This window comes from Artemia sp. Qi Xiang Cuo, chromosome 4, assembly GCF_049724085.1.
Source record: "Artemia sp. Qi Xiang Cuo chromosome 4, ASM4972408v1, whole genome shotgun sequence".
Classification (NCBI taxonomy): Eukaryota; Metazoa; Arthropoda; class Branchiopoda; order Anostraca; family Artemiidae; genus Artemia; species Artemia sp. Qi Xiang Cuo.
In genome coordinates this window covers 79277424-79303762 of record NC_142797.1, presented here as the reverse complement: position 1 = coordinate 79303762, position 26339 = coordinate 79277424, and the positions used below count along the sequence as shown (strand labels likewise).

General features: G+C 36.0%; 1 protein-coding gene across 4 annotated transcripts in view; it reads right to left on the bottom strand.

The window, feature by feature from the left end:
* LOC148953473 (E3 ubiquitin-protein ligase SH3RF3-like) overlaps window positions 1-26339 on the bottom strand; it is a 207187-nt gene that overhangs the window by 49563 nt on the left and 131285 nt on the right. For all 4 annotated transcript variants that reach the window (XM_089088552.1, XM_089088551.1, XM_089088554.1 and 1 more), the window contains exons 6-10: window positions 23274-23399; window positions 19326-19491; window positions 17618-17815; window positions 13865-14093; window positions 8998-9152 (exon numbers count right to left, since the gene is read on the bottom strand). In XM_089088552.1, the coding sequence (XP_088944678.1) occupies window positions 8998-9152; window positions 13865-14093; window positions 17618-17815; window positions 19326-19491; window positions 23274-23399 (874 nt within the window). The remainder of the gene's footprint in view (window positions 1-8997; window positions 9153-13864; window positions 14094-17617; window positions 17816-19325; window positions 19492-23273; window positions 23400-26339) is intronic.

The following is a 26339-nucleotide window of genomic DNA, read 5'->3' as shown; positions in this document are numbered from 1 at the left end:
ATTTCCCAACAACTAAGGGGAATACTTTTCTGGATGTAATCCTGACTAATCTTTCGGAATATTACCAGAATCCAAGTAATCTAGCACCACTTGGTGGAAGTGATCATTATATGTTACAGTGGAACCCCTTGGAAAAAGTAAAAATTAAATATTCAGTAACCCAAGTTACTTCAAGGCCGATCACTGACCATGGTCTGCTGCAATTCGGTGACTAGATAAAGAGAGAAAACTGGGTCGCGATCTCTTCAGCTAAAGACTTGGATTCCCAAGTAGAAGAATTCCATAATAAGGTAAATTCAAAATTTCTCGAGTGCTTTCCCGAACGTAAGACTAAATTCTGTTGATAAACCATTCGACCATACGTATCCATACGTAATAAACCATACGTAAATTCAAAAATAAAGCAACTGATAAACATAAATTGCACCTAATACACTCACTGACCAGGCCGATCACTGACCATGGTCTGCTGCAATTCGGTGGCTGGATAAAGAGAGAAAACTGGGTAGCGATCTCTTCAGCTAAAGACTTAGATTCCCAAGTAGAAGAATTCCATAATAAGGTAAATTCAAAATTTCTCGAGTGCTTTCCCGAACGTAAGACTAAATTCTGTTGATAAACCATACGACCATACGTAACCATACGTAATAAACCATACGTAAATTCAAAAATAAAGCAACTGATAAAACATAAATTGCACCTAATACGAAAAGGTCAAGTGAACAAAGCAAAACTGTTGGCAAACCAAATAAAATGGAAAATCAAAAAGGTATAAGCAAATTACTATGAAAATGAAGCTGACCATCTTTTGGAGTCCTAGCCGTCGCAGTTTTTCAGTAAAGTAAAAAGTTTGACTGGCAAAAGTTCTCAACCAGTTGACTTCATGAAGGAGGAGCCTCTAGAGAAAACTGCGAATGATTTAAAGACCCATTTTGCTTCAATTGTGCAGTCTTACCCCCCCCCCCTCTTCCACCCGAGGATCCTCCAGTAAGTTTAACTACTCCTTCAGATGATAATTTAATTGCTGATATTTCATCGGCAATTATAATCCGTAAACTCTCTTCGTTAAAAAGAACTTCCGTTGCCCCCTTTGACATTCCAGTTGCTCTCATTAAAGCATTTGCTAAAGAATTATCATTTCCCCTTCAGATAATTTTAAGTAATATAACAAAAACAGGATATTTTCCAAAGAAATGAAAGAAAGGGTTTATTAATTTCCAACCCCCATTCCAAAGAAAGGAGCAGCTAATGATTTCTCTGGTGTCCGGCCGATCACAGTTACGTCAGTTTTTAGCAGAATATACGAAAGCTTTGTTGCCGCATGGCTGAAAAAATATCTTTTGAAAGTAACTGATCGAAAGCAATTTGGTAACATCCCTAAGTGTTCGACAGTTCATTACCTTGTTAATTTAATTGATTTTATTTTTAAGCACCTGGATGAACCTGGAAAATGGATAAATTTAATTGCAATTGATTTCAGAAAAGCATTTGACCTTGTTGATCACAAAATCCTTTTAGAAAAAATGGCGGAAAAAAATATACCCAGCTTTATTATTAAAATCATCAAGAGTTTCTTAACAAATAGAGAGCAAACTGAGAAGTATAAAGACCAATTTTCCACTTCTCTGCCAGTTTTTTTGTGGAATTCCACAATGAACTGTAATCGGGCCGCTAGGCTTCCTCCTCATGATTAATGAAATTGCTGCTGAGCTGGAGGACACATGGAAATACCTTGACGACTTGTCCTTAAGGGAAATCGTATATAAGGATTCGAAGAACAATGCTGCTGGTTTCATCGACCAAGTTGCCTCAGAGGTGGCGGAACTAAATATGGTCATGAATAAGGACAAAGCCTTGGTCACAACATATTCTTTTCTTCAGCATACTCTACTGACTTTCGAGCCTCCTATTACTTCCGAGCTAATAAGCCATAAAATATCTTTACTTGGTGTGGTGATTTCTTCTGACCTCTCATGGCGGGAGAATACAAAGACAATTGTAAAACAAGCTAACGGCGCAATCCAAATGCTAAAAACACAGAAAAAATTTCAAGTTCCTAAGGACAAGCTGAAACTAATATTTTACACTTTCATCCGCCCCTTAGCTGAATATGCTTGTCCGGTTTGGCACTTTGCCCTTACCCAGGATGAAACTGATAAAATAGAACGAGTTCAGAAGAGATCACTGCAAATCATTTATGGCGGTTCCCCTCTACCTTACTCCTTCTACCTCAAGGAATTTAAACTTAAATCCCTTTCTTGCCGCCGAGAAAAATTATGCTAAAGATTGGGCTCCTCCCTCCTTCAACATCCGATCTACCGATCATTCCTTCCCCCCACCTTTTGTCCCTAAAAGATCTCGTCTCCCCAGGGAAGTGGCTGAGAAGGTTCCGAAACTGACCCCAATCCACTGTAACACCATACGCTCCAGTAAAAGCTTTGTGCCAAGCTTTGTGAAATATTACAATGATCTCTAGTGTTTTCATTGTTTAGTTTATTTTAGTCTGACGAAGTTTTATCAGACATCTTTATTTTGCTAATTATGACTAAGAGACATCATATTTGGGCTTTGCCCACGAAAGCTATGTCTTGTTTTTGAATTAAATGAATTTGAAATGAAAAAAATAAAACTCAAATAAAATTCTCAAATTTGAGAAGCCTTATTTTCCACGTGGGGGTATTTTCCGGGGGGGATATTTTCCGCAGGGGGTATTTTTCGCGGAAGAGTATTTTCTGAGGGGCTATTTTCGAGGGGTATTGTCCGCGAGGGGGGGGGAGGTATTTTCCGGGGATAATCGCTGGGGGAGGGGGTAAACGCCAGCCATCGTTCTACCGATAAAATCTAGGTAGAACCAGAATCGAGCGACAGCACTGGATTACCGCTAGAGCTGTCTGTGAACGAAGACAAAATGTGAGGGACCCGAAAGAAGAAACAAAAGAGTTGTGCAGATAGGTCAATTGCTCTCTTCGTCTGGAGGGCCGTCAAATGTGGGAAGGTGCTGCCTATCGTTAGAGGAAGGAGCGCGTTCATATATAACACCCGCGAGCTTTACCAGATTCTAAAAGAATTCATGAGCAAGAAAGCAGATGTCTCAGAAGTGGTCAAAGACAGATCTGGAAAATAATTAGTTGTCAGAAGGAGCGTTTGAGAAGATGGAAGGACCACTTTCAGACCCTGCCCAACCAACCTCCATATTCTTCTCCTAATACTTTCCCATACAGTTTCAAAAGAATTCTATAAATATCAAGATAGACCAGACCAGAGACGAAATATTCAAAGCGCTTAAGGCCCTGAAGAACTACAACTCCCCCGGTGAAAATGCCCCCCCGAAAAATACTACAATTTCCTCAGGTAACTGCTGAAGAGCTTGAAGGCATTATTGAAGAATCCTGGATCAGGTCCTTCTCTCTTACTTTAAGAAAGGAGAACTGTATGATAAAAATTACCAAAGAACAATTCTTATAAATACTACGATCAAAACACTCAGGATCATAGGCAGCGCGATAGCGCTGCCATAGTAAAGAACGATGTGGGCACAATGTTTTTTTTTTTTTTTTCTCCATACCCGGGCACTTTGTATCGAAAGAGTTGTCGTAGAAACTTCAAAAAAGGGCCCATTCGATTGGAAATAGGAATGGCTGGTGCCCTTTTTAATAGTCGAAAGTGATTGGAGGACCCCTAGCCCCCCCCCCCACGCCCCTCATTGCCCCACACATGTCCAATTAGAATTTTCAGATAGCCATTTTGTTCAGTGTAGTTGATTTCCAGATAGAAATTATGTTTTTGAGGAGGACACCCTCCACAACCCTCAGGGAAAGGGTTTTAAGTTATGCCCTGGGGGCATATAAGGTTTTTATAGAAGGCGTTGTCGTAGAAACTTCAAAAAAAGCTCATTCGATTGGAAATTCAAAGGGGTAGTGTCCTTTTTAACAGTCGAAAGTGATAGGAGGGCAACTAGCCCCCCTGCGCCCATCATTCTCCCAAACACATCCAATCAAAATTTTGAGATAGCCATTTTGTTCAGCGTAGTTAATTTCCAGATAGATATTATTTTTTGAGGAGGACACTCCCCCACAGCCTTTAGGGCTAGGGTTGTAAATTATGCCCTGGGGGCATATAAGGTTTTTATAGAAGGCGTTGTCGCAGAAACTTCAAAAAGGCCCATTCGATTAGAAATTCAAAGGGCTAGTGCCCTTTTTAATACTCAAAAGTGATTGGAGGGGAACTAACCCCCCTCTCACGCCCGCCATTTGCCCAAACACATCCAATCAAAACTTTGAGACAGCCATTTTGTTCAACGTAGTTTTAATTTCTGGAAATTAGGTCTTTGAGGATGACAGCCCCCTCACAGCCCTCAGGAAAAGTGTTGCAAGTTATGCCCTGGGGGCATATAAAGTTTTTATAGAAAAAACTTAGTTGTCGTAAAAACTTCAAAAAGGGCTCATTCGATTAGAAATTGAAATGGCTAAGTAATTATGACGGGACTAGATCCTTAACGTCCAAACCGGCGGTGCTGATCTACGTTTCGTGGCCCTTTGAAAGGGCTAGTGCCCCTTTTACTAGTAGAAAGTAATTGGAAGGCAACTAACATCCCTTCCACGCCCACCATTTCCCCAAACACTTCTATTACAAATTTTGAGATAGCCATTTTGTTCCACGCAATTAAAGTTCACGAAATTATACCTTTGAGCGGTTATAAGTTATGCCCTGGGGTCATATAAGTTTTTATTGAAATCTTTGTCGTAGAAACGTGAAAAATGGCTCATTCGATTGGAAATTCAAAGATCTAGTGCCCTTTTTAATAGTCGAAAGTGATTTGAAGGCAACTAGCCCCCCTCTCTCGCCCACCTTCTCCCCAAACACATCCAATCAAAATTTTTAGATATTCATTTTGTTCAGTGTTGTGGATTTCCAAAAAGGAATTATGTTTTTGAGGAGGGACACTCCCTCACAGCCCTCAGAGCAAGGGTTGGAAGTTATGCCCTGGGGTCATATAAGGTTTTTACTGAACGTGTTTTCGTTAAAAACTCGACGAGGGCCCCATTAGTTGGATAGCGATAGGGCTCGTGCCCTTTTTATCGGTCGAAAGGGTTCGAAATGAAACTAAACCTCTTTCTACGCATGTCATTTCCCCAAACGCACCTCCTAAAAATGTTTATATTGTTATTTTGCTACATACAGTTGACAATTCATGAAATTATACCTTTGAGCAGGACATTCCCCCTACAGTCTTTAGGGCAAGGGTTATAAGTATGCCCTGAGGGCATATAAGGCTTTTGTTGATATGTTTGTCGTAGAAACTTGAAAAAGGGCTCATTCGATTGGAAATTTAAAGGGCTTGTGCCCTTTTTAATATTTGAAAGTGATTGGAGGGCAACTAGCCCCCCTCTCACGCCCACTTTTTCCCCAAACGCATTCAATCAACATTTTTAGATAGCCATTTTATTCAACGTAGTTGAAAGTTTTGGAAATTAGGTCTTTAAGAATGACAAACCATCCCCCCCACCAAAACCCTCAGGGCAAGGGTTGTAAGTTATGCCCTGGGAGCATGTAAGGTTTTTATAAAAAGCGATGTTGAAAGACATAAAGACATTTTTCTGAAAACCATCAAAAAGGGCTCATTCAATTGAAAATTGAAAGGGGTAGTGCCCTTTTAATAGTCGAAAGTGATTGAAGGGCAACTAACCCCCCTCTCACGCCCACCAGTTCCCCAAACACATTCAATCAAAATTGGTAGATATCCAGTTTGTTCAACGTAGTTGAAAGTTCTGGAAACTAGGTCTTTTAGGATGATAACCCCACAAGAGCCCTCAGAGGAAGGGTTGTAAGTTAAGCCCTGGGGGTATAAGGTTTATATAGAAAGTTGTTTTAGAAATTTCAAAAGGGGCTCATTTGATTGGAAATTGCCCTTTTTAATAGTCGAAAGTGAGTGACCATTTCCCCGAGCACATTCAATTAGTTTAGAGATAGCCATTTTGTTCAACGTAGTTGAAAGTTCTGGAAATTAAGTATTTAAGGATAACAAACCCCCCAGAGTCCCCAGGGCAAAGGTTGTAAGTTATGCCCTGGGGGCATATAAGGTTTTAATGATAGGGTTATCGTAAAAACTTCAAAAGGGGCTCATTCAATTGAAAATTGAGAGAGCTAGTGCCCTTTTTAGTAGTTGAAAGTGATTGGAGGGTAACTAACCCCCCTCTCACGCCCACCATTCCCCCAAACACATCCAATCAAAATTTTCAGATAGCCATTTTGTTCAACGTAGTAGAAAGTTCTGGAAATTAGGTCTTTAAGGATGACAACCCCCCAGCCCTCAGGGTGAGGGTTGTAAGTTATCTCCTGGGGGCATATAAGGTTTTTATTGAAAGCGTTGTCGTAGAAACTTCAAAAGGGCTCATTTGATTGGAAATTGAAAGGGCTAGTGCCTTTTTTAATAGTTGAAAGTGATTGGAGAAAGATTAACGCCCCTCTCACGCCCACTATTTTCCTAAAAACATCCAATCAAAATTTTGAGATAGCCATTTTGTTTAACGTAGTTGAAAATTCTGGAAATTATGTCTTAGAGGATGACAACCATCCTCACAGCCCTTAGGGTAAGGGTTGTAATTTAGGCCCTGGTGGCATATAAGGTGTGTATAGGAAGCGTTGTCGTAGAAACTCAAAAAAGGCTCATTCGATTGGAAATCGAAAGGCCTAGTGAGATTTTTAAATGTCAAAAGTGATTGGAAGGCCTGACATTTTTATAGTAAAGATCGATGTGGGTATAATGTACTATTTTTTTTTGTTGTTGTTGTTGTTTAGACCAGGGCCCTTTGAATCGAAGGAGTTGTCGTAGGGACTTCGAAAAGGGCTCATTCGATTGAAAATAGAAAGGGCTGATGCCCTTTTTAATAGTCGAAAGTGATTGGAGGGAAACTAAAACCCCTCCCACGCCCCCCCTCCATTTGACTTTATGTTTAAAAACTAAATGTTGACATAAGATTAAATCAAAATGCACTCTATTAATGCTATTTCCCAATAAGGCATCTCAGCAGTATCCCAAGAACGACTGAGGGTTTAATGTTCAAACTTTCGGGGCTGCTTCTGCTCTTAAAATTTAACCAACTCAAAATAGCGTAAGTGTATCCAAGCTATCAAAGAAAGTAAACAGATTTTTTTGCGAATGGTATCAAGTTTTCCATTTCAGGTCAATTAGAGGAGATATGAAACAAAATTAAACACTACTATTCGTGTCCAGATTTTTAAAAGGGCGAATGTTGTTAAAAATTGCTGAAAATTTTTCTCCAGCATACAAATAGCAGGCCAAACTATAAATTCTTAAAAAAACGAAAAGATTTAAAGTATTATTTTCTTTTCTCTGAAAAGACTATGTCAATATAAAACGAACTGAAATTAATTTTAAAAACTTTTTCCACAAAATATGTTTTTCAAAGAAAAGTAAAGAACTCCATTAAACAAAAAATAAGCAAAAAAAACCAAATAATCTAACAAGTGTGAAACTACCACAAATCAGCATCAATAAATAAATGAAGCCCAAAACGAACAGAAATTACAATTAATAACCGAGTCAAACTCAAGACGAGCAGAAATTTACATGAGTAGGGCTCAAAACCCCTATGCCTTCCCAAGGCCAGAGCATAATTTGCACTTTATCAAGTTCAGCTGCAGAAAGTCAACTATTTCTCATACCTAGACTCACAGCTCTTTACTGATGGATCTTCTGATGCTGATAAACAACAGAGAATACAAAACGCGTAGACAGCCTTTGCCTCCTTCCAAAACCCCTTTGGAATCACCGCAAAGTCAGTGTCCGAATGAAAGTTCAAATTTATATGGCACAGGTCCGCACCGTTCTCCTCTACGAAGGCAAAACACGTGAGTAGAGCTAAAGCATGAGAATACGATGAAGGTGATTGAACGTGAATCTCTAACGCAGATTTATGTCGAAAGTGCAATATTCAGAGAGATACTGTCCTCACTATTAAAGAACGCCGTTTGAAACGGTTGGGCAATGTATTGCGGAACCATGTGAGTACCTGTCAAGTCAAATTATTCTAGTTGGGGCTGATAGTTTCTGGAAGAGGCGCAAAGGAAGATAGAGGAAGAACTAGTGGAACTTGGTCAAGTCAAATCTTCAACACATCAGAGGTTTCAAAAAGGTTGGTCACAGCAGGTTTGCTGAATGGCTGACGTTGCAGAGCAGCCGGCAAAAGATCGCTAAACATGGTACAATGAAGTCTCTAAGACCATCGATGCCAGATGAGGTGGAAAAACCTGACTGCCACAAGAAGAACTAGAACAAGTAAGGTATTGAGAAGCATATCGAAAACATCTTATAGAAGGAAAGCATTAGCTTCTCAGTCGAAAAAGAAAGTAGTAACATAAACTATAGTCTGAATCGTCCAAAATTGAAGCTAAAATGATGTGACTGACCGTCTTTTATTTTTCTCACTTTTCTCAAGACTGTTATTTTTCTTTTTCCGTCGTCAATTTTTAAGTGCACTTCAATGAAGTTTAGTCAGAAATAGTCAATAAGAAAAATCGACGGGTGACGTTTGTTTTACTATAAGTATGTGATGAGCAGAATTTTTAAGCTCAACGCTCCTTCCTCCGAAGCCTAGAAAAGTCCTGAAAATTCAGTTGCTTGAGAGGCTGTAGGGCTACGTGAATGAGACTTTCAAGAACAGACCTACAGTCCTCTAAATAGGCTATAGAAAGATCCTTCAAATTTCGGTTTCCACTTCTAAGAGAGAAGCGTGTGAGGTCAAAATATCTCTAAAATATGCCAGAGGACAAATCAGTACATAATTTAGGGAAACAGTTTTAATCTCACAAACATTTCAAAAGATTGCAAACACAATTTTCAGAGCCCAAAGCCCCACCCCACTCGTACTGAGAATATTGAAGTCACTTAGCTGAAATTTTTTATCATTTGCCCCTATGTCAACCTGTATAAAGTATAAAAAAAAAAATCCTAATTCAAAAACGAAAGAAAATTACTTTTGCAAAGAGGTCCTTGGTGGAAGTTCTGGAGCATTGACTTTGCCACGACGACTATTTGGAACAAGTGCCGTTGTGTGTCTTCGGTTGTGCTTAGGAGGGGCTAAGATAGGAGATGAGTTTCCCAGGTGAGAAATATTTTCTTGATGAGTAGCCTGGAATTAAAATATAATAAAAAACGATATTAAACATAGCTCCACATAAACAGATTTAAAGTAAATCTTGATCAGATTCATAGAAGAATGCGGGGGGGGGGATATTAACATTTATACACCTGCAACGAAAGTACATACAATATTCATTACATATATTGGGTCAACCCAATAAAAATTTTGCACATCAGTGTAATAACAAGAACGTTATTAACCTTATAGCATGATGACTTTTACCACAGCCTTGCATTAACTCCGTATGCCATAGAAGTGGTTTGAGTGCCTCTTTGCACTGCCCATGAGCTCGGCGATGCGAAAGAAGCTTGCATGACGAGCGCACACACATATACACCCACACTTATTCTTAAGCGGCTTTCACACTACGTACTCTAATTGGTAAGTTACGTAACCTTAAGTACGAGCTCTCATATTTAAAGAAGTTCTTTCACACTAGACTAAAGTAAAATCCACAAAACCCTCTCGATCCCCATAAGTAAACTAATCAATAAGATTCAGGCTCAGATCAAGCGTAAAAAGGCTTTCTAGAAAAAATTAACCAATTTACTTGCAACATTCTTTAACTGCTAATCGTCTGATTCCATTTCATTGCTACTATGTTGACTTTTCCACAGGACAAGATAAACTTTATTAACCTAGAGTGTGAAGTAAAACTCGAGTCTACTTGGCACTGCCTACGATACGGACAAAATTACGTAAGATAACGTAATATAACATTAAGTCTAAAGTTGCGCTAGCGTGAAAAATTTTACGAAAGTGCAAAAGAATCATTAGTCCTAGTTTCCACTGAACATCTCTGATCAAATGATCACTGAATTTGATCCACTGAGAAAATGTAAGGTTGGTGTGGTATGGCACCGCGGTATTTGCTGGGATCTTGTAGCGCAAAACAACAATTCTGGCCCAAAGAGGGCCAAATGCAATTCAGTGAAAATTCCTAGACTCAAAATTATCGAAACACTGTATAATTCAGCTACAAAATCACAAAATACTTATATGAATTCGTTTTAAATTTTTACGAGTCGAACAGAAATTCCAGGGAGGGGCTGAATGTAATTCAAATGTAAGGCAGAGGTAATATGGTGGTAGAACGTAAAGCACCGCGGTAGTAAGTACGCACATTGAACAGTTTCCAATGATTTTAGTGAGAAATAAAACACATAATTCAAAAAGTGATAAATTGGAAATGAATATATTATGATCTGACTAATCATTTGACAGGAAGCCTGAATAAAATAAAAAAAAAAAAAAAAGGAAAAAGGGCAATGTTACAAAGGAGACCAAATCCATTTTGGAACATTTTTCTTCTTTGCCTTGCAATATTGTATCTAAAAAAAAGATAGAAAAAAAATAAATAAGATAAAAAAAAACAAAAAAACACTGGAAGACTTTAAATTGCGACCCCTAGGATAGTACACAAAGATGTATACATATAACCCTTTGGGCCTTTTTTTATCAGATAAATAATAGTAACTGCCATATTCTTATGTTCTCCAAACATTTATCTTTATCTTAATCAGTAAATGATAAAGATCTAGATGTTACAAAGACTGTCAAAGCTGTTTTACAACCTTTTTCTTGTTTGCCTTGTAACATTATAACATTAAAAAAAAAAAAAAAAAAAAAAAAAAAACTGAACATAACAAAAACAAAAAACTTACTGAACATAACAAAACACAGAAACTGAACATAACGAAAAACAGAAACTGAACATAACAAAAACAAAAACATAAAGAAACTGAATAACTAAGTTACAACTCCGATGATAAAACATAAAGATAAATCGGTGGAATACTGTAAACTTTAAAATATCTGAGTGAAGATTCGCCTTAAGTATAGAAAACTAACACTCATTACTAATTTCAATATCTGAATTTACGTTTTATTTAAAAAAATTTTCACGTGCATATACCAATTTCTTAAATAGAAAGGCTTTCAACGATAGCCATCAATGTACTAGATTAAAATAATTTGCACCTCAGTACAATAAGGGGAGTTCTCGCCACTATTTTATCGTATCGTAACTCCGTTTCATGCAGAAAATGCAACATTGGAAATAGAGTTCGTGATTATCAATAGCAAAGGCGTATGGTGACGTATGAGACGTTCGTAGAACTCTTTCCTTCATTGAAAGCCTTTGTTAACGCCTTTCTTAACGCTATAACTGAAACTAATGCCTTGCCCCAATAATAAAAAAAAAGCCAGTACAATAAGGGGAGTTCTCGCCACTATTTTATCATATCCAATTTTTTATTCGACTGGCTGGAAACATTTGGGAAGGGGTGTCCGCCTATTTGATGACGCTCCTGTTGACATCTATAGTACATAATACCAATTGTTATTCTTTTTCGTGATTTACCGAGGAAAGTCAAATATCACCATATAACATATCCATGGAGAGGATGGCAGTCTGCTGTAACCTCATAAATTTTGAGATATTAATGTCCGTTTTGAGATCCTTCATTTACGAATGATCCCACCAGTAAGGCAACATATGAGATATCTTTTAGTAAGAACGGTAAAGATAATAATATGGTAGTATTATTAGGTAATAATATAGCGTTAAGAAAATCAAATGTGTATGACTAAGGATAATCCAACATGTGCAGGGAAATGCACAGACACTATTGTAAAGGCTGGGTTTTCGGGGAAAATGACCAAATTCGTCAAAAAAACTAAATTGTACGAACAAAGGAAAAACACGAGAAACACTCAACCACTCCTCCTACGCAGGGCTACACTCAACAAATTCAGATTTTGATCTACGTCCTGATTATCACGATTGAAAGAATCTGACTTTATTTTAAATAAATATAGTTCAATAATCATTATATTTTCTCTTAATGATTTCTGAATTAAATACAAAACGTTTTGAAGAGGCGACGGAGAAGGATGGCGGCTAGTACACTTTTTTTTAGATCCATTGGTAATTTCAAATACAATGATAAAACTATTTATATGAGACTAGAATGAGGCATTTTGGCTACCCCCCCCCCCCCCTTCCCGCCCACAATTACATATCATCGAATGGCAAGCAACACCAGAATGGGCACCAAAATATCCATTTTGGCACCTAAAAAGTCTTTTACAGAATATTAGATAACATCCCCATGTTTTGTTAGTCCCCACCCCCCTTTGCGTGCAATAAACCCATTTGATAGCTTCAACCATCGAAAAATGAGAGAACTAAATTTGCAGCCGGAGTGAAAACTAAATATAACACAATTTAAGCATTTACGTTGGACCACTGGAGGATAGGGTATCAAACAGAAAGTTAAAACTCTCCTAGAACTAGGTTGTGTCGATGATTTGAGGGTTTGGTGCAAAATTCTTAGCGAATTGAATGAGGATTCTGAAGTTTTGAGGGTTCAACATACGAGAATAACTTTCAAAATTAAAATTAAAAAGTCGCTTGAACCAGGAAATCAGTTGAACAGGCGATGATAGGTACGAAAAAAAGTGACCAAGTAAAGAGCTTCACCAATCTCGGCAGCATTACAAGTAGTAAGAAACTTAGCTGGATTATAGATGTAAAATGGGCATTAGCTAAGGCGTATGATGTTTTTTTTTTTTTTTGCAGTCGAAGTTTGAAGAACAGGAAAATAGATTTTAGAACTGAAATTAGGATACTAGAAATGACATTCGAAGTTGTCTCGTGTGGTTACGAAACATAGGTGCTTCGTAAAATTTTAGAAGATACGCCCGAAGATTTGTCTAAAAAGAGTTATAGAAGCCCGTTTGTGCGACTGTACATTAAACATTTAATTGTATGAAGACTACCGTTCATTACCACAATATTGGCCTATAAAAAAAGAATTTTTTTTTTAGGCCACAATATTGGCCTATAAAAAAAGTTAAGCTTCTTAGGTCACATTTTACGTTTAAAGTATGAGAGGTTGTCTTAAATTGTGGTTTCAGCAATCCAGTTGACACCAAACATTCTTGGACGAGGTAAGAAGAAGTCATAGGAAGAGTTTAGACAGACAATTCCACCTTAATAGAATGGAGAAAATGAGTGGAGCTCTGAACAAAGTGGGATGAAAAAGGAATGCACACAGTTATGTTGACCACTACACAGAGTTGCTTGTGGTAGAAGTACCTGATTCCTAATATATAACGCGGTTAAGCCACAGGCAGGAAACAAAATGGCCAGCACAAGTGACATTACTTTATAATAAGTCGAAGAAACTCTCAAGAGATGATCTGCTTTTAGTAGAAATCCTAACAGTACCAACAACCTGCGATGGGAACATGAGTTAGCGTCTCAAAGCTTCTGTGTGTAAAAAAAAAATAATCATATTGTCCGTTGCATAGTCGTTTTGGTTTCACATTTTTTCATTTTTTTTCTTTTTAATATTTTCTGTTTGATAAGTTTTGAACTGCATTAAGACAAAAATGAAAAATGACTGAAGAAAGAGGGACTTACATCTATCGGAAATAATTCCTCCAAGAGCTTCTGAGGAAACATACCAATTGGAGAAAATGGAGAAACATATAAAAATACCCACCGTCTAGACACTGAACCTAAAATACGCAAGCATAAAAACGCACTTTTATTTACCCTTCCTCTGAAAACACATAATAATAACCCCCCCCCCCCGAGCTTTAAATCTAAACACATATTACACGCTATTGCTGTTAATAAACAACTGATGTTATATTGAAGCAGCTGACGAAGAAACAAAGAATTTACTTACTGATGGATTTTTCTGTATAAAATCTCGGGGTGAAGTGGAGTTTAAGGTTCCATTTCTATTTCGAAGAGGTTGTACATAGTTCCCTGGGAAAACGCCAGTTTGCCGAGATCTTATACTTTCTCCAATAAACCACCCGTCTCGACATCTTTCAATAACATTGTAAAGTGAGCCTTTTTTCAACTCAATCTCATCCGGTTTCTGAGGCTTGTATGGGTAGAGTGCAATGTATCTACAAGGGAATATATTTTGAAAGGAAAAAAAACGTTTTCAAAATATTTTTCACAAAAAAGGAATTTTGAAAAAAAACGTGAACAAAAACGTGAAAAAAAGGAAATGAACAAGTCTTTGTTCACGAATAAATAAACAAAACCCTATCATATTCACAAATAAAAAGTCATACGACTCTTTTCCCCTTAAAGGCTCTATGGCCTGTAAAGAAGGGGAGGATATATATTACTTAGACAGTAACTCAAAAGAAACAAAAGTAAAACAAATAAATAAATATAAATATTTACGTAAAACAAACATTGTAAATAATTGATAACCGGGAAAAAAATGACCCCCCCCCCCAACCGTGAAAAACTAAACAGGAATATATTACTATTCAGAAACGGATATATGACTAATCATATTATAAAATTATAATTTTCTGATAAGACTATTATACGGTAAATACAAAGAAACTCCTTCGTACTCATTCAAAGAGCTTTCGAATATTAAGGTGCTCTTCTATACCATACTATAAATTACCATATGTTACCATGTTATATGGTAAATTACCATATATTACCATATTATATGGTAATAATGAAGAAACCCCTCGATGCTCAATCCCAGAAATTTCGTATATGAGGGTGCTCTTCCATAATATATGGTGAATTACCATATATTACCATATTCTATAGTAAATATGAAGAAACCTCTCCTTACTCAACCACAGAAATTTCAAAAAGGTTTTAGCACCTGAATAATGAACATTCGTTAAAAACTGAATTCAGACAATTTTCGGATGATTTCTAAAATTCAGATGGACTCAGAAATTTTTCAAAATTAGTATGTCAGCTAATAAGACAACAAAAAAGTTTTGATTAAAAAATTATATTTTGTTCAGGTTAATCTTTAAATGCAGGTTTACATTAATCTTTGTCCAGGTTTATATTAACCTTTAAATGCAGAGAACAAGCATAAACAGAGATTCAAATTTTAATTGTCGATTAAAAACCGTTTTATTTAAAAATTGTTTATGCTGTTATTAAAAACTATTTTATGCCCAATTTCAGCCAAAAAATTGATTTAATTAAGCGATAATCAATGCCCGAGCCAAATTATAGCCACAGTTGAGGATAAATTAAAATTAAATAAAATGACTGCCTCAATAACTTATCCTAGGCGTAATTAAGGGAGCTGATCAATGTTCAATTTTCCAAAGGAAACGTTATGATCGACCAACTAGAGTCAAGATTTGAGTTTTTTTTTTTTTTTTTTTTTTTTTTTTTTTTTATTAGAGAACATAAAAACTTGGAAGAGCAGTTTTACAGCCTGTGTAATGCGTCCGGCGAAGGATACGAAGATATAACATTAGCAGATAATGGGTGGGAACGAATTAGTGTCGATATATGCTTTTCAAAATACTTGCCATTCCAATATTCAGCTACGTTAGGACAAGCACAACGTTAAAAACAAGAAAAACATATCATTCATAAATATTTGCTTATTTACCAACAAGGGTGGCTCAAGAATAAACGATTAATATACCCTAAGCATTATCCTCTAAAAATGTATTTTCCAAAATCTATGCCTTACAAGACCATTAATATACTCTAAGCACTGCGCACCAAAGTATATTCGCTTAAAGACTACTCTAAGTCGCTTTGGCCGGCTTGCAACCGTGGCACTAATTCATCAAAATTTAGTGTTGGAGGGGTTAAAATGTATTATTCAAAGTCTAGGGAGGAGGGAAAACTGGTGTTTTTTTTTAATATTTTCACGGAGAATACCAAAAAAGGTATTTATAAACGAAAATACCAGTAAAAAAAAGGTATTTTTCAAAATCTAGGAGGTGGGGCAAGTTTGTACTTTTTTTTTTTTTCAATGAGAATATAAAAAAAGACATCAATGAAAATACCAGCAAAAAATGTATTTTCCAAAATATAGGAAGAGGTATTGGAAGGTATTTTAGTGTTTTTGATTACTGTTCCTTGAATATGTAATATTAGGCAAGGTTAATGTTTAAGGGCAACCCAATGCAAATGTTATTCCTCTAGACGAGCCCAGCATACAAAAAATATTGGAAAAAGCCATTTTATATATTTATTAAATTTAAGAAAAACAATTTTTTCAACTGAAAATAAGACGCAACATTAAAACTTGAAACCAACAGAAATTAATACGCAAATCAAGGGATTTACCCCCTCCTCAACACCTCGCTCTTCCCACTTAAGTTGTTTAGTGCTTAAAAAGAATCTTCTTATTGTTATAATTGAACACCCCTTGTGTTTCAGGGGTAGTTTTTAAGGAATTGGGACAAAATTCAAACATTAGCTTAAACAGCGAGGTGTTGAGGATGGGGTGACTTCCTTGATTTGCGTATTAATTTCTGTTTGTTTCAAGTTTTAATGTTGCTCCTTACTTTAGTTGAAAAAACATGTTTGTTTTTTTTAATTTGATTTCTGATGGTTATTTAAATAAAGCCGAGAAATCCGGCTCCAACTCCAAAGAAAAATCCCACCTCCCCACGGATAGATCCTCTAGACGTTTCAATCCCGGTGAAAATTTACCCCGGACATCACCTTACCCCGGATTTTCCCTTAACATCACAAAATGTGAAATTCAGTCGGCAAAGATATAGTAAAACAAACAAAAAGAACTTTTGAATAATTATACTGGCAAATTTTCGCAGCGTAGAATTTTCTCTGAACCCCTTCTCCCTCCTGGAAAATTCCCAACCCATGGAAAATTTTCCCCGTGGAAAATCCCCCCAGCAGAAAATTCACCATCTCCCACCTAAAAAATGTTCGATAAGTTTCCAATAACAAATACTATACTATACTTTCCAATAAACAACGGGCAAATTGTTTAACTTGAAGAGCTATCCCCATGGGCTATGGGGGTCAAGTTATCTCCAAAGGCATAGTTTTTAAACCTTTCAACTATGCTGAACAAAATGGCTATCTCAAAATTTTGATAGGACGATTTTGCGGAAAAAAATGGCATGGGAAGGGGGTTAGTTGCCTTCCAATCTCTTTGGTCACTTAAAAAGGGCACTAGAATTTTTAATTCCGTTCGAGTGAGCCCTCTCCCTATATTATAGGACCATTGGATCGATACAATCATCCATGAAAAAAAAACAAAAAAAAACAAAAAAAAACAAACAAAAAAAACAAAAAAAAACACGCATCGTGATCTTTCTTCTGCCAAAAAGCACAAAATTCCACATTTTTGAAAATAGGGGCTTGAAACATCTACAGTAGGGTTCTCTGATACGCTGAATCAGATAGTGGGATTTTCATTAAGATTCTATAACTTTTAGGGGGTATTACCGCCCCCCTCCCCTTTTTTTCGAAAATCAGGCAAATTTTTTTTCAGGTTCGTAGCCTTTGATGGGTAACGATAAATTCAATGAATCTTGTATATTTGTAATTAGTATAATAAGTCGATTCTTTTGCTCCCTACTTACAGTTCATTACAACGAACTGTTTGACTAAAAAATAAAAAGCAAGGTCAAATTTAATATCAACATAAAAAAAAACTTACAATTCAGGTGTTTTAGGTGTCTGACTATCGAGTATACTGGTTTCAGTTGGATGAGAATTATTTCTTCGATGAGAAATGAGTGAACTGGCATCTGGCGTAGGATTACTTGCGGGCGTGGAGTTTCCAATATCCATAGATCTTCTATTATTCTCCCTTGTTGGAGAAGATGGTGTACTTCTTGCAACATTATAGCTAAGTCTAAAATTAAATTTGAAATTAAAAAATTAAAAAGGGTGTTAATAGGTATAACTATTGGAGAACTACACACAAAAAGTTGATAGGTCAATACAGCAATAAATATATATTGATTAACTCAAATATACTTCGCCTATTCTTAATAGAGTTTTTAATATACTGGAATTTCCCAAAATTAGCCCTTAATTATGTCTTGTCTGAGCTATTGAAACAAGAATGAATTTCATTGGTTGACGTGTCCACGACTCATTAATTGTTATTGACCAATAAACTCCGTCAGAACGAAAACTGAGAATCAAAGGCCAGACCCATCTGCTTAAAAAGCAATCCAAAAAAATCTCAGTCTGGTAAACTTCTCTTCTTCAATAAAACACAAGATCTTTTCTCAATTCAAAAAAAAAGAATAAGGAAAGGTCAAACTCAAAAAACTTCTAGATTAGCTTGTAGAGTAAATAAATGCAATGTAATGGGTGTCAAGATTGGAATCTTAAATATTTTCTTAATTTAAATATTTAATCTTAAAAAATCTTAAATATTTTCTGTTTTACATTATTCTTCTCTTTGTTTTTACCTTTTGTTTGTACTTAGTAAAAGCGTGTACATCACGTGACTAAACTTGGTACAAGTCAAACAAAGTGGTCAAACTCTATTGCAGCAGCAATCATCTCTTTGGGATTGCACACCAAAAAATTCAACTTAGTAATTCAGGTTACTACTTCGAACAGGTCTTACTGCCGGAATTCTTATTTGGGAAATTTTACTTGCACTTCCTTTTACAGGTTATAAGTTATTTAGACTAGGAATAATCATCTTGAATGAATTTCTTAGTTTCTGCAGCCATACCTCATTTGCCCTATTAGCTGCACATTTAGAAATATCTCCCTTCCCACAAGAACCAGTCCAAGTGTCTCTCAGGTATGTTTAAAATTTGAAGCTAAAAGCATACTTTTGAGGCATTAACTACCCGAGACCACCACAGCACAAAGCTGTGCCGTTTTCATAGTCTTGCATAAAGCAAGTTTGAACTGTTGCTCTGAAATTTTTCAAATGCGAGTTTATCCACAACGCTGTCACATATGGTGCTACTACTACTACTAACAGTTCACCGCAGCACCAAGCCGCCTGAGGCCAACACAGCTACGCACGCTCCTCCTCCATCCCAATCTATTCTAAGCCTCCCTTTTTACACTCTCCCAGGAAGTTCCTATTTCCTTTAAATCTATCTTTATGGCCTCCTTCCACCCCAGACGAGGACAACCTGCTTTCCGTTTAGTCCTAGACGGTACTCTAGTACCAAGACGGTACTAGCCCTAGACGGTACATAGTAGCACCATATATCCCATATGGTGCTACTATGTAAGTAATATGGCGTTATATCATAAAGGATTTTTTTTTTGTCTGAGGAATTTATAAGCAATTTAGAAATAATACATAAAAGGCACAAACAATGAAAAAAAAAATTAATTGTCAAAATACCATGCATAAAAATCTTCAAAATGTGAAAAAAGCTAACCTTTTCTCCCTAGTTCGCACTGGCAATTTACAATGAGTTGATGGAACTGCAGTAGTTGTAAGTTCTGGAGGTGGTGGCAGTGCTTGCCTTTCACCTAAAACTGGTGTTTCACCCGTTTGGGCTGATGACACTTGCAGGTTTGGCACCAATGAAGGCGTTGCTGGGACTAAAGAAATAATTATACGTGATTTTTAGAAAGCTAATTTATAGACTAAAATATTTAGATTTTGTGTATTTTCTTGTACTTCTTCAAAACTCTGAGGTGTTAAGAGCTGAGGCTAGTCCTTAAGCTAAATCACTTGCCCTTCTGCCCTTTTTCTAACATCATTAGTAAGCCAGTATCTATGTAATATTCTGAATTACTGAGCCTTATCTGTGCCTTATTGCTAATCTCTACAAATATATTATAAGCTAGTTTATTTTATGGAAGGCTAGTGTGAGCTACTCTTTTGTAAATGATTTGTATGAATTATAGGGGAATGGGTTTGAAGGGCAATTCATTCTCCTTCACAAAGGAGAAGGGGTAGCTTCTCCTTTGTAAACCATTTGTATAAATTATACAAAAGTGTGTTTGAAGGGCATTTCATTCTTCTTTAAAAAGGAGATGGGCAAGCTTCTCCTATGTGAATTATGGAGGAGTGGGTTTGAAGGGCAATTCATTCCCCTTTAAAAACGAGAAGGGCTGGCTTCTCCTTTGTAAATCATTTGTATAAATTATACAAAAGTGTATTTGAAGGGCATTTCATTCTCCTTTACAAAGGAGAAGGGAAAGCTTCTCCTTTGTGAATTATAGAGGAGTGGGTTTGAAGGGCAGTACACAATTAAACAAAAATTAAAGATACGTAGTAAATTACTTAAGAATTAGTTTCTCCCACCCCTGGAGGTATGTAAGTCAGCAACGGCTGATTTACAAGTCAGAACATCTTGGGCCAATATCCATAGCTCATCGAGGGATGACTGAAAGCCTCTCACCTTCTTTTCAAGAGAGCGGCATAGTGTATTCCGTTGTCTGCCACTCCACCGAAGACCTGGAGTAGTCGTATACCAAACGCCATAAAGAAGTCCTCCTTGCCCAATGCGAGTAAAGTAGCAAATAGTTTGAAAAACTCATAAATAAAAACACTAACTTTCTTTTGGCCCACATTCTGTTAAGGGTCTTCGTAAGTTTGACATCTTGAATTTGATTGTCTTTGATTTGGATTACAAAAATTGTATTCATCAAATTGAAATGAACACCATCTAAAATTAAAGGGAATCTAGCAACAACAGAACCAGTCTGTACCAGAACCCAGTGATTATCAATGAGAATATTATTTGTTATTATTTTCGTTTCAATGTAACAAATAACATAAAACAATAAGCCATTCATGTTACAACAAGTGCAAAAAGGACAACAATGTTATACCGTTTTATGTATTATAAATTATTTTAGAGGTAATTTGTCCGTTATCTGTTATTTTAAGCTGAATTTAATAACACATAATTATTCACAAACAATTGAATTCGAAAACACGCTAATTCGGAAACACGAATTCGGAAATCTTGCTAATTCAGAAAAAAAAAAAAAAAAAAGGCTAAAAAATGCAGATAAAAAAAATAAAACCATGATATGTTTTTTTTCTCATGAGATCTTAAATGAGATAAGAAAACCAAGGGGTTGACAAAAAAATTTTCTTCCCTGCACCAGTTTTAAGTTTTGTGAAAAAAATGTTGCTTGGATTAAAAAAAAAAACTAAATCGTAGTAATCTATCTATTTAAGCTTTTAATTTATATTATAGCTTTTAATATATTCAAGCCATCCCTTTGCATTTGTTTTATCATTTTTGTCTTATGCTGATTTCTTTTTTCATTGTAGAAAAAGGAAAGTCAAATACTGAAGCGAATCAATTCGTGGGGCTTTGATATACACTGGGCTAATTTTTCATGTCAAAGCCATCTACATCCATCAAAGTCAAATACTGAAGCAAATCAATTCGTGGGGCTTTGACATACACTGGGCTAATCTTTCATGTCAAAGCCATCAACATGCATCATGATCATTGAAAAAGCTACCAATATTAGATAGAGTATAGAATTCACTATTTCTGTTCCCGCCTTCGGAATCGTAAGAAATTTCCAACAAGAACCATTTAAACCGTTTCTATTCGTCCCGGCAGTATAATGCTAATGTAACCCCTCGTCTCTTAGAAAGTTTTCGCGACAATGGAAAATGGGGCTTTACCAAACAGCTTCTAAAGATATACTGATTCCTTTTGAGACTACTTTTATAGCAAAGACAAAGCAGCTTATCCATGATATACCACATTATAGACACCTTTCCAGATGTTAAAAAAAAACTATTAAATTTAGAGCGGACGTAATTAAACCCGAGCATCGGTGGAATAGAGTTATTTTATAGGCCAAGTGAAAGTGGATTTGACTTCTCTTTTTATGCTACGCAATTTTATATTTGTTACTTTAACAGATAATAAATAAAAATAATCATAATATTCGAATAGCAACGTATGGTTCTTCTACGTACTTTTATTATTCTTTGAACAATTTTGAAAATATAAATTTATTTGACATCCGTGACATCTATTTGTAGCAAACCTTGCATAAAATAGATGGGATAAAATATACAATTACACACTATCATAAATTGATTTGTTTCTGCGTTTGTTGCACAAAATTGCCACACTTTTCAGAACTTCTAATAACATTTCCTAAGAAAAATAAAACGGGCCTCACAATTATCAGCTTACACATCACTATTCTTAAAAAATAAAATCAAACTTTTATTAATTTTCTATCAGCGCCATCTATTATATTGCAGACTTCATACGAAAATAGATAGCGCCAGATGGTTCTGCCCATTCAAGCCAATGGGAAGGTAATTTTATCACTTATCAGTGCCTAAAAAAGGACTTTAACTTTGAATATGGTCAAAGAAAGTTTGCCTTACTCTCTTAAAGACCCAGAAGATTTTAAAAGACTACAATTTTATACTGACGATAATATATCTTTATCTGAAAAATAAACTCTGAACAGAAATCGTCAGTGAGACGATAGCACATCGACAATAGCTACATTACTTCACACAAAAGCCACCTTTTTGTGACTAAAACAGTTTTAGTTTCTTCACCTTCATACGAATTTAATACTAAGGTTTATACTTAAATTGATCGAAACGTGTCAGTAATCTTTGATAGAAAACACACCCACAAAAAAAAAAAGAAAAAAACGCGTCCGGCTTACGTTTAGAAAAGGGGTTAGTGATAAGAACCTTCTCTTTGTTCCTGGTGCCCCTTGAGAGTGTTGGGCACAAATAATGACCTACTACTGTTAATGCTACTGGCTGTCGTTTGCAGCTTCTGAGCAGTAATGGTATGTTAGTATTGGCTAAAATAAACCATACTGGGGGGGGGGGCAATCTTGCTTTAAATATGAATCATCAACGCTGGGGTAAGAAAACACACGTTGAGGAGTGACCCTTATTTTGAAAAATGAGTATTGCCAATGCCGATCTAAATTAGGTGGTTGTGTTTCTTGGGATGGGATAAAACAATAGTGGACATCTTGACCATAAAAAGGAAGGATCTTGTAAAAAAGGAAAAAATAGAGGGAAGCATCATCTCGAAATGCTACGTCCGAGGGGTAGCATTAACTCAACGTCTATTGGTGCTTTATTCTCTTATTTGAGTGTTACAATGGACCTTATTTGAGTGTTACAATGGACCTTACAATGGACCTTTGTAGCTTGAGGCTCGACTCAGCTTTATGAGTTCGCCTGTGATAATAGTAACAATAATAATAGATCAAGAGTATACGTTTCCTGATTGTCGCAGATTTCATATCCTAAACTAAACAACCTTTATGTTTTAATTTAACTAGTCTTTACAATCCTTTCAATGTTTCTTTTAACCTGATTATATAACGTCCTTAAGATGGTATATGTTATGTCTTACTTTGAAGAGAATTGGACATTCCAGTAGCTCGTTGACCAAAGACTGGCAGTGGGCCAAGAATTGAACCAGACATTGGGGAACAAGATTGAGTCATGCTTGTATTCTCTGTTCCGGTGCTAGAGCTACCTGTAAAATTTACCCTTGAATAACTTCCATATAAAAAAAAAAAACAATGAGAGCAAACAATAGATAATAACAAAATAAAACAGTAACATAAAACCAAAAACAAAAACAACAAAGTTGATCAGCTGATTATTTCTATTCATTTTTTTTCCAACTGATCGCCGAACTTCCAATTCCAAAATTATTTGGAGATACACTAGATTAAAATGTGCGTTTTTTGCGTAATTACCCATATCATTTGTACTCAGTCAATATTTAGTGCCACAGGGAGGGGAGTGTCTTACTGAGGCGTCTGGAACCAAAAAATACTCGTTTTAAACTTTATATATGAAATCCATTTTCTAAGAACCTATGACTCGGCTATATATCAGATAATTCTTTTTCTTCTGTGTTTTCTTATGTACTTGAGCGTTCAATGTGCTTACATATTTTTGAAAATGAAGTTGGTGAAATTATTAAATGAAATGGGTTTTCCAGTTTTTCATTATTGCCTTTCTTTTTTTTATTGAGACTCTGATTTTTATTATTGTAGAATTTATGGTCAATCGGAGTGAAGAGCCAATAAGCACTGTCAAATTGGTACTCTAAAAAAAGGAAAAAAGAGTATTCATTCATGCCTTTATGAAAGCTAAAGATTCGTTTTCCATTGTATGAAAAGGAATATATTATATTTTAGAGTCAATTTCTTTCCGATTAATTAAACGATAAGGCTATAAAGAGACGGGCGAATTAAATTGGAGGGAATAACCTTTGCCCTAGCAGCACTTCAAACAGACAAGTATTTAGCGGATGAAAACTGTGGGTATTTGTTTTAGTATTATTTAGTCTTTCTAACATATTTTCAAATATTCTTCGTATAATCCTGCCCATTATGGAGGAGTTTGACAAACACGTCCCATTATAGGGGATTTTGACGATAAAGAAGAAATAAACAAATTCCTACACATGTACGGGGTAATTTGAAACCCCAGAATATATTCCAACGTAATAGCCTGGTAGTTTCAAATAGGCTTGTGAAATATGTGTCAATAATACAAATAACAAAAGGTAAAACAGTGAGGAATTATTTACGACACTGAAACTGTTTTTTAAATGAGTATTTCGGCTCTATATTAAAGAGATCCCATCAGCAAAGCACAGATAGATATAAAGTAATTCTTATAATGAAATACACCACCAGCATTAAAACCCAAAAAAATATTTAATCTCTCTTGTTATAGCGCAACAATATCCATTTAGGAAAAAAATTCACTATCTTAAAATAGTTCCTCATTGTTTTACCCTTTGTTATTTGTATTATAATAATAATAATTAATTTTTACCCTATTTACCAAGATTAAAAATGCACAAAGGGGTAAATAAAGGGAAAAACAAAATACACAAACAAAAAATATAATATAAGAAGTAAGGAACAAGGAAACATGAATTTACATAACATTCAAACAACACTGCAACTAGGAAATTAGAAAGTAAAAAACGCCACCGCTGAACACCAACTTAAACACAAGTATCTACTTAAATGCTACTTAAACACGGATACAATTCAAAGGAAAATCAACGATAGTTCCTCTACGCTAAGGAATCTTAACAAGAGGTCGTCCATTTTCACCGTAACATCAAAAACCCTATATTTTCTTAGCCATATAAGTATTCCTGAACCAGGGGGGAAGGCCAAGAAAAAGCTTACGATATCTAAAGAAATGTTTCCAAATGATAAGGCATTCGGTCTTGTTTTAAAACTTCTAAACCGGCGTAATGAAAAAATATATGAGGCAGAAACTTCGCATTGAAGAGCCTTCCAAGGCAATATTTATCAAACTGTCCTTTTTTATTTTGGCAAGCATACAATAAGTCTTTCGAAGTATTCCGTATTCCGACAGTTTTCAAGAATTTTCCGAAAACGTTTCCTTGAATTGTCATTAAATAGCAAGAGTTTTCGTAATCTTAACAGACACTAATTTAAAGTCCCATGTAATTTAATGCACCCATACATGTGATTGAGGATGAACCGACTAGAATGGACTTGCTTGCCCTAGAATTTGGGAGAAATACCTTAAATTTGGTTTCTGAAGCCTCTAAGGAAAGGTCTATGTCGGAAAGACTTGATAGGAGAACATTTACAGCAGTTTGAAGTGAATCAAAATCTTTAGCCAACAAAACAATATAAGATATATGGCTGGTATTAATGAACTGATCAGTCCGGAAAGGGGGAATATATCTAGTGGCTGTTCGGATAGTGCTATTAAATAAAGCTGGACTAATACCCGAACCTTGCTTGATCGGTAAAGTGAATACCAGAACGCGCCTTAATATGAGAATTTTCATACCAATGAAAGCAAATGAAAGGGTCGGCAACCCTATGAAAAAGAGGAAGCATAGTATGAGAAAGAAGGACAGAGTCAAGGGCTTAGGGAATGTCTACGGAAAACATGCACAAACTTTTCTTAACCAAACATTGCCGCTCAATGATATCAAGAAAACAGCATTTCCATTTTGAACTCTAATGCCACTTCTGGACCGAAAAAGGTTGTCACCGAAAAAACACCGAAAAAACACCGTGTATTAATAAGCAAGAAGAGGAGCTTTTTAAGAACTTTACTAATCATCCAACAAACACTAACTACCCTATATGAACTATAAACTGAGCTCTTTATTCTTTTTTCCAACACAGGTCAAACACCTTCAAAAAGGGCCTTGGGCACATATTGCTGAGAAACAATTGCCTTGAACATTTGGGAAAGATGGTCAATAAGGTATGCCGTGCCGTGCTTCAGGTGTTCGGTCAGTAGCCCATCCGGACCGGAAGCTTTCCTAGTTTGCGTCAGTCGAATTTGAAGTTACAAATGAAGGTGTAATATTTACCTCCGATAGTCAATATTTGATAGGTATTTGATAGAATATCCCGAAAAGAAGACTCGCCAGGAGGGAGGAGGTGGGTCAATG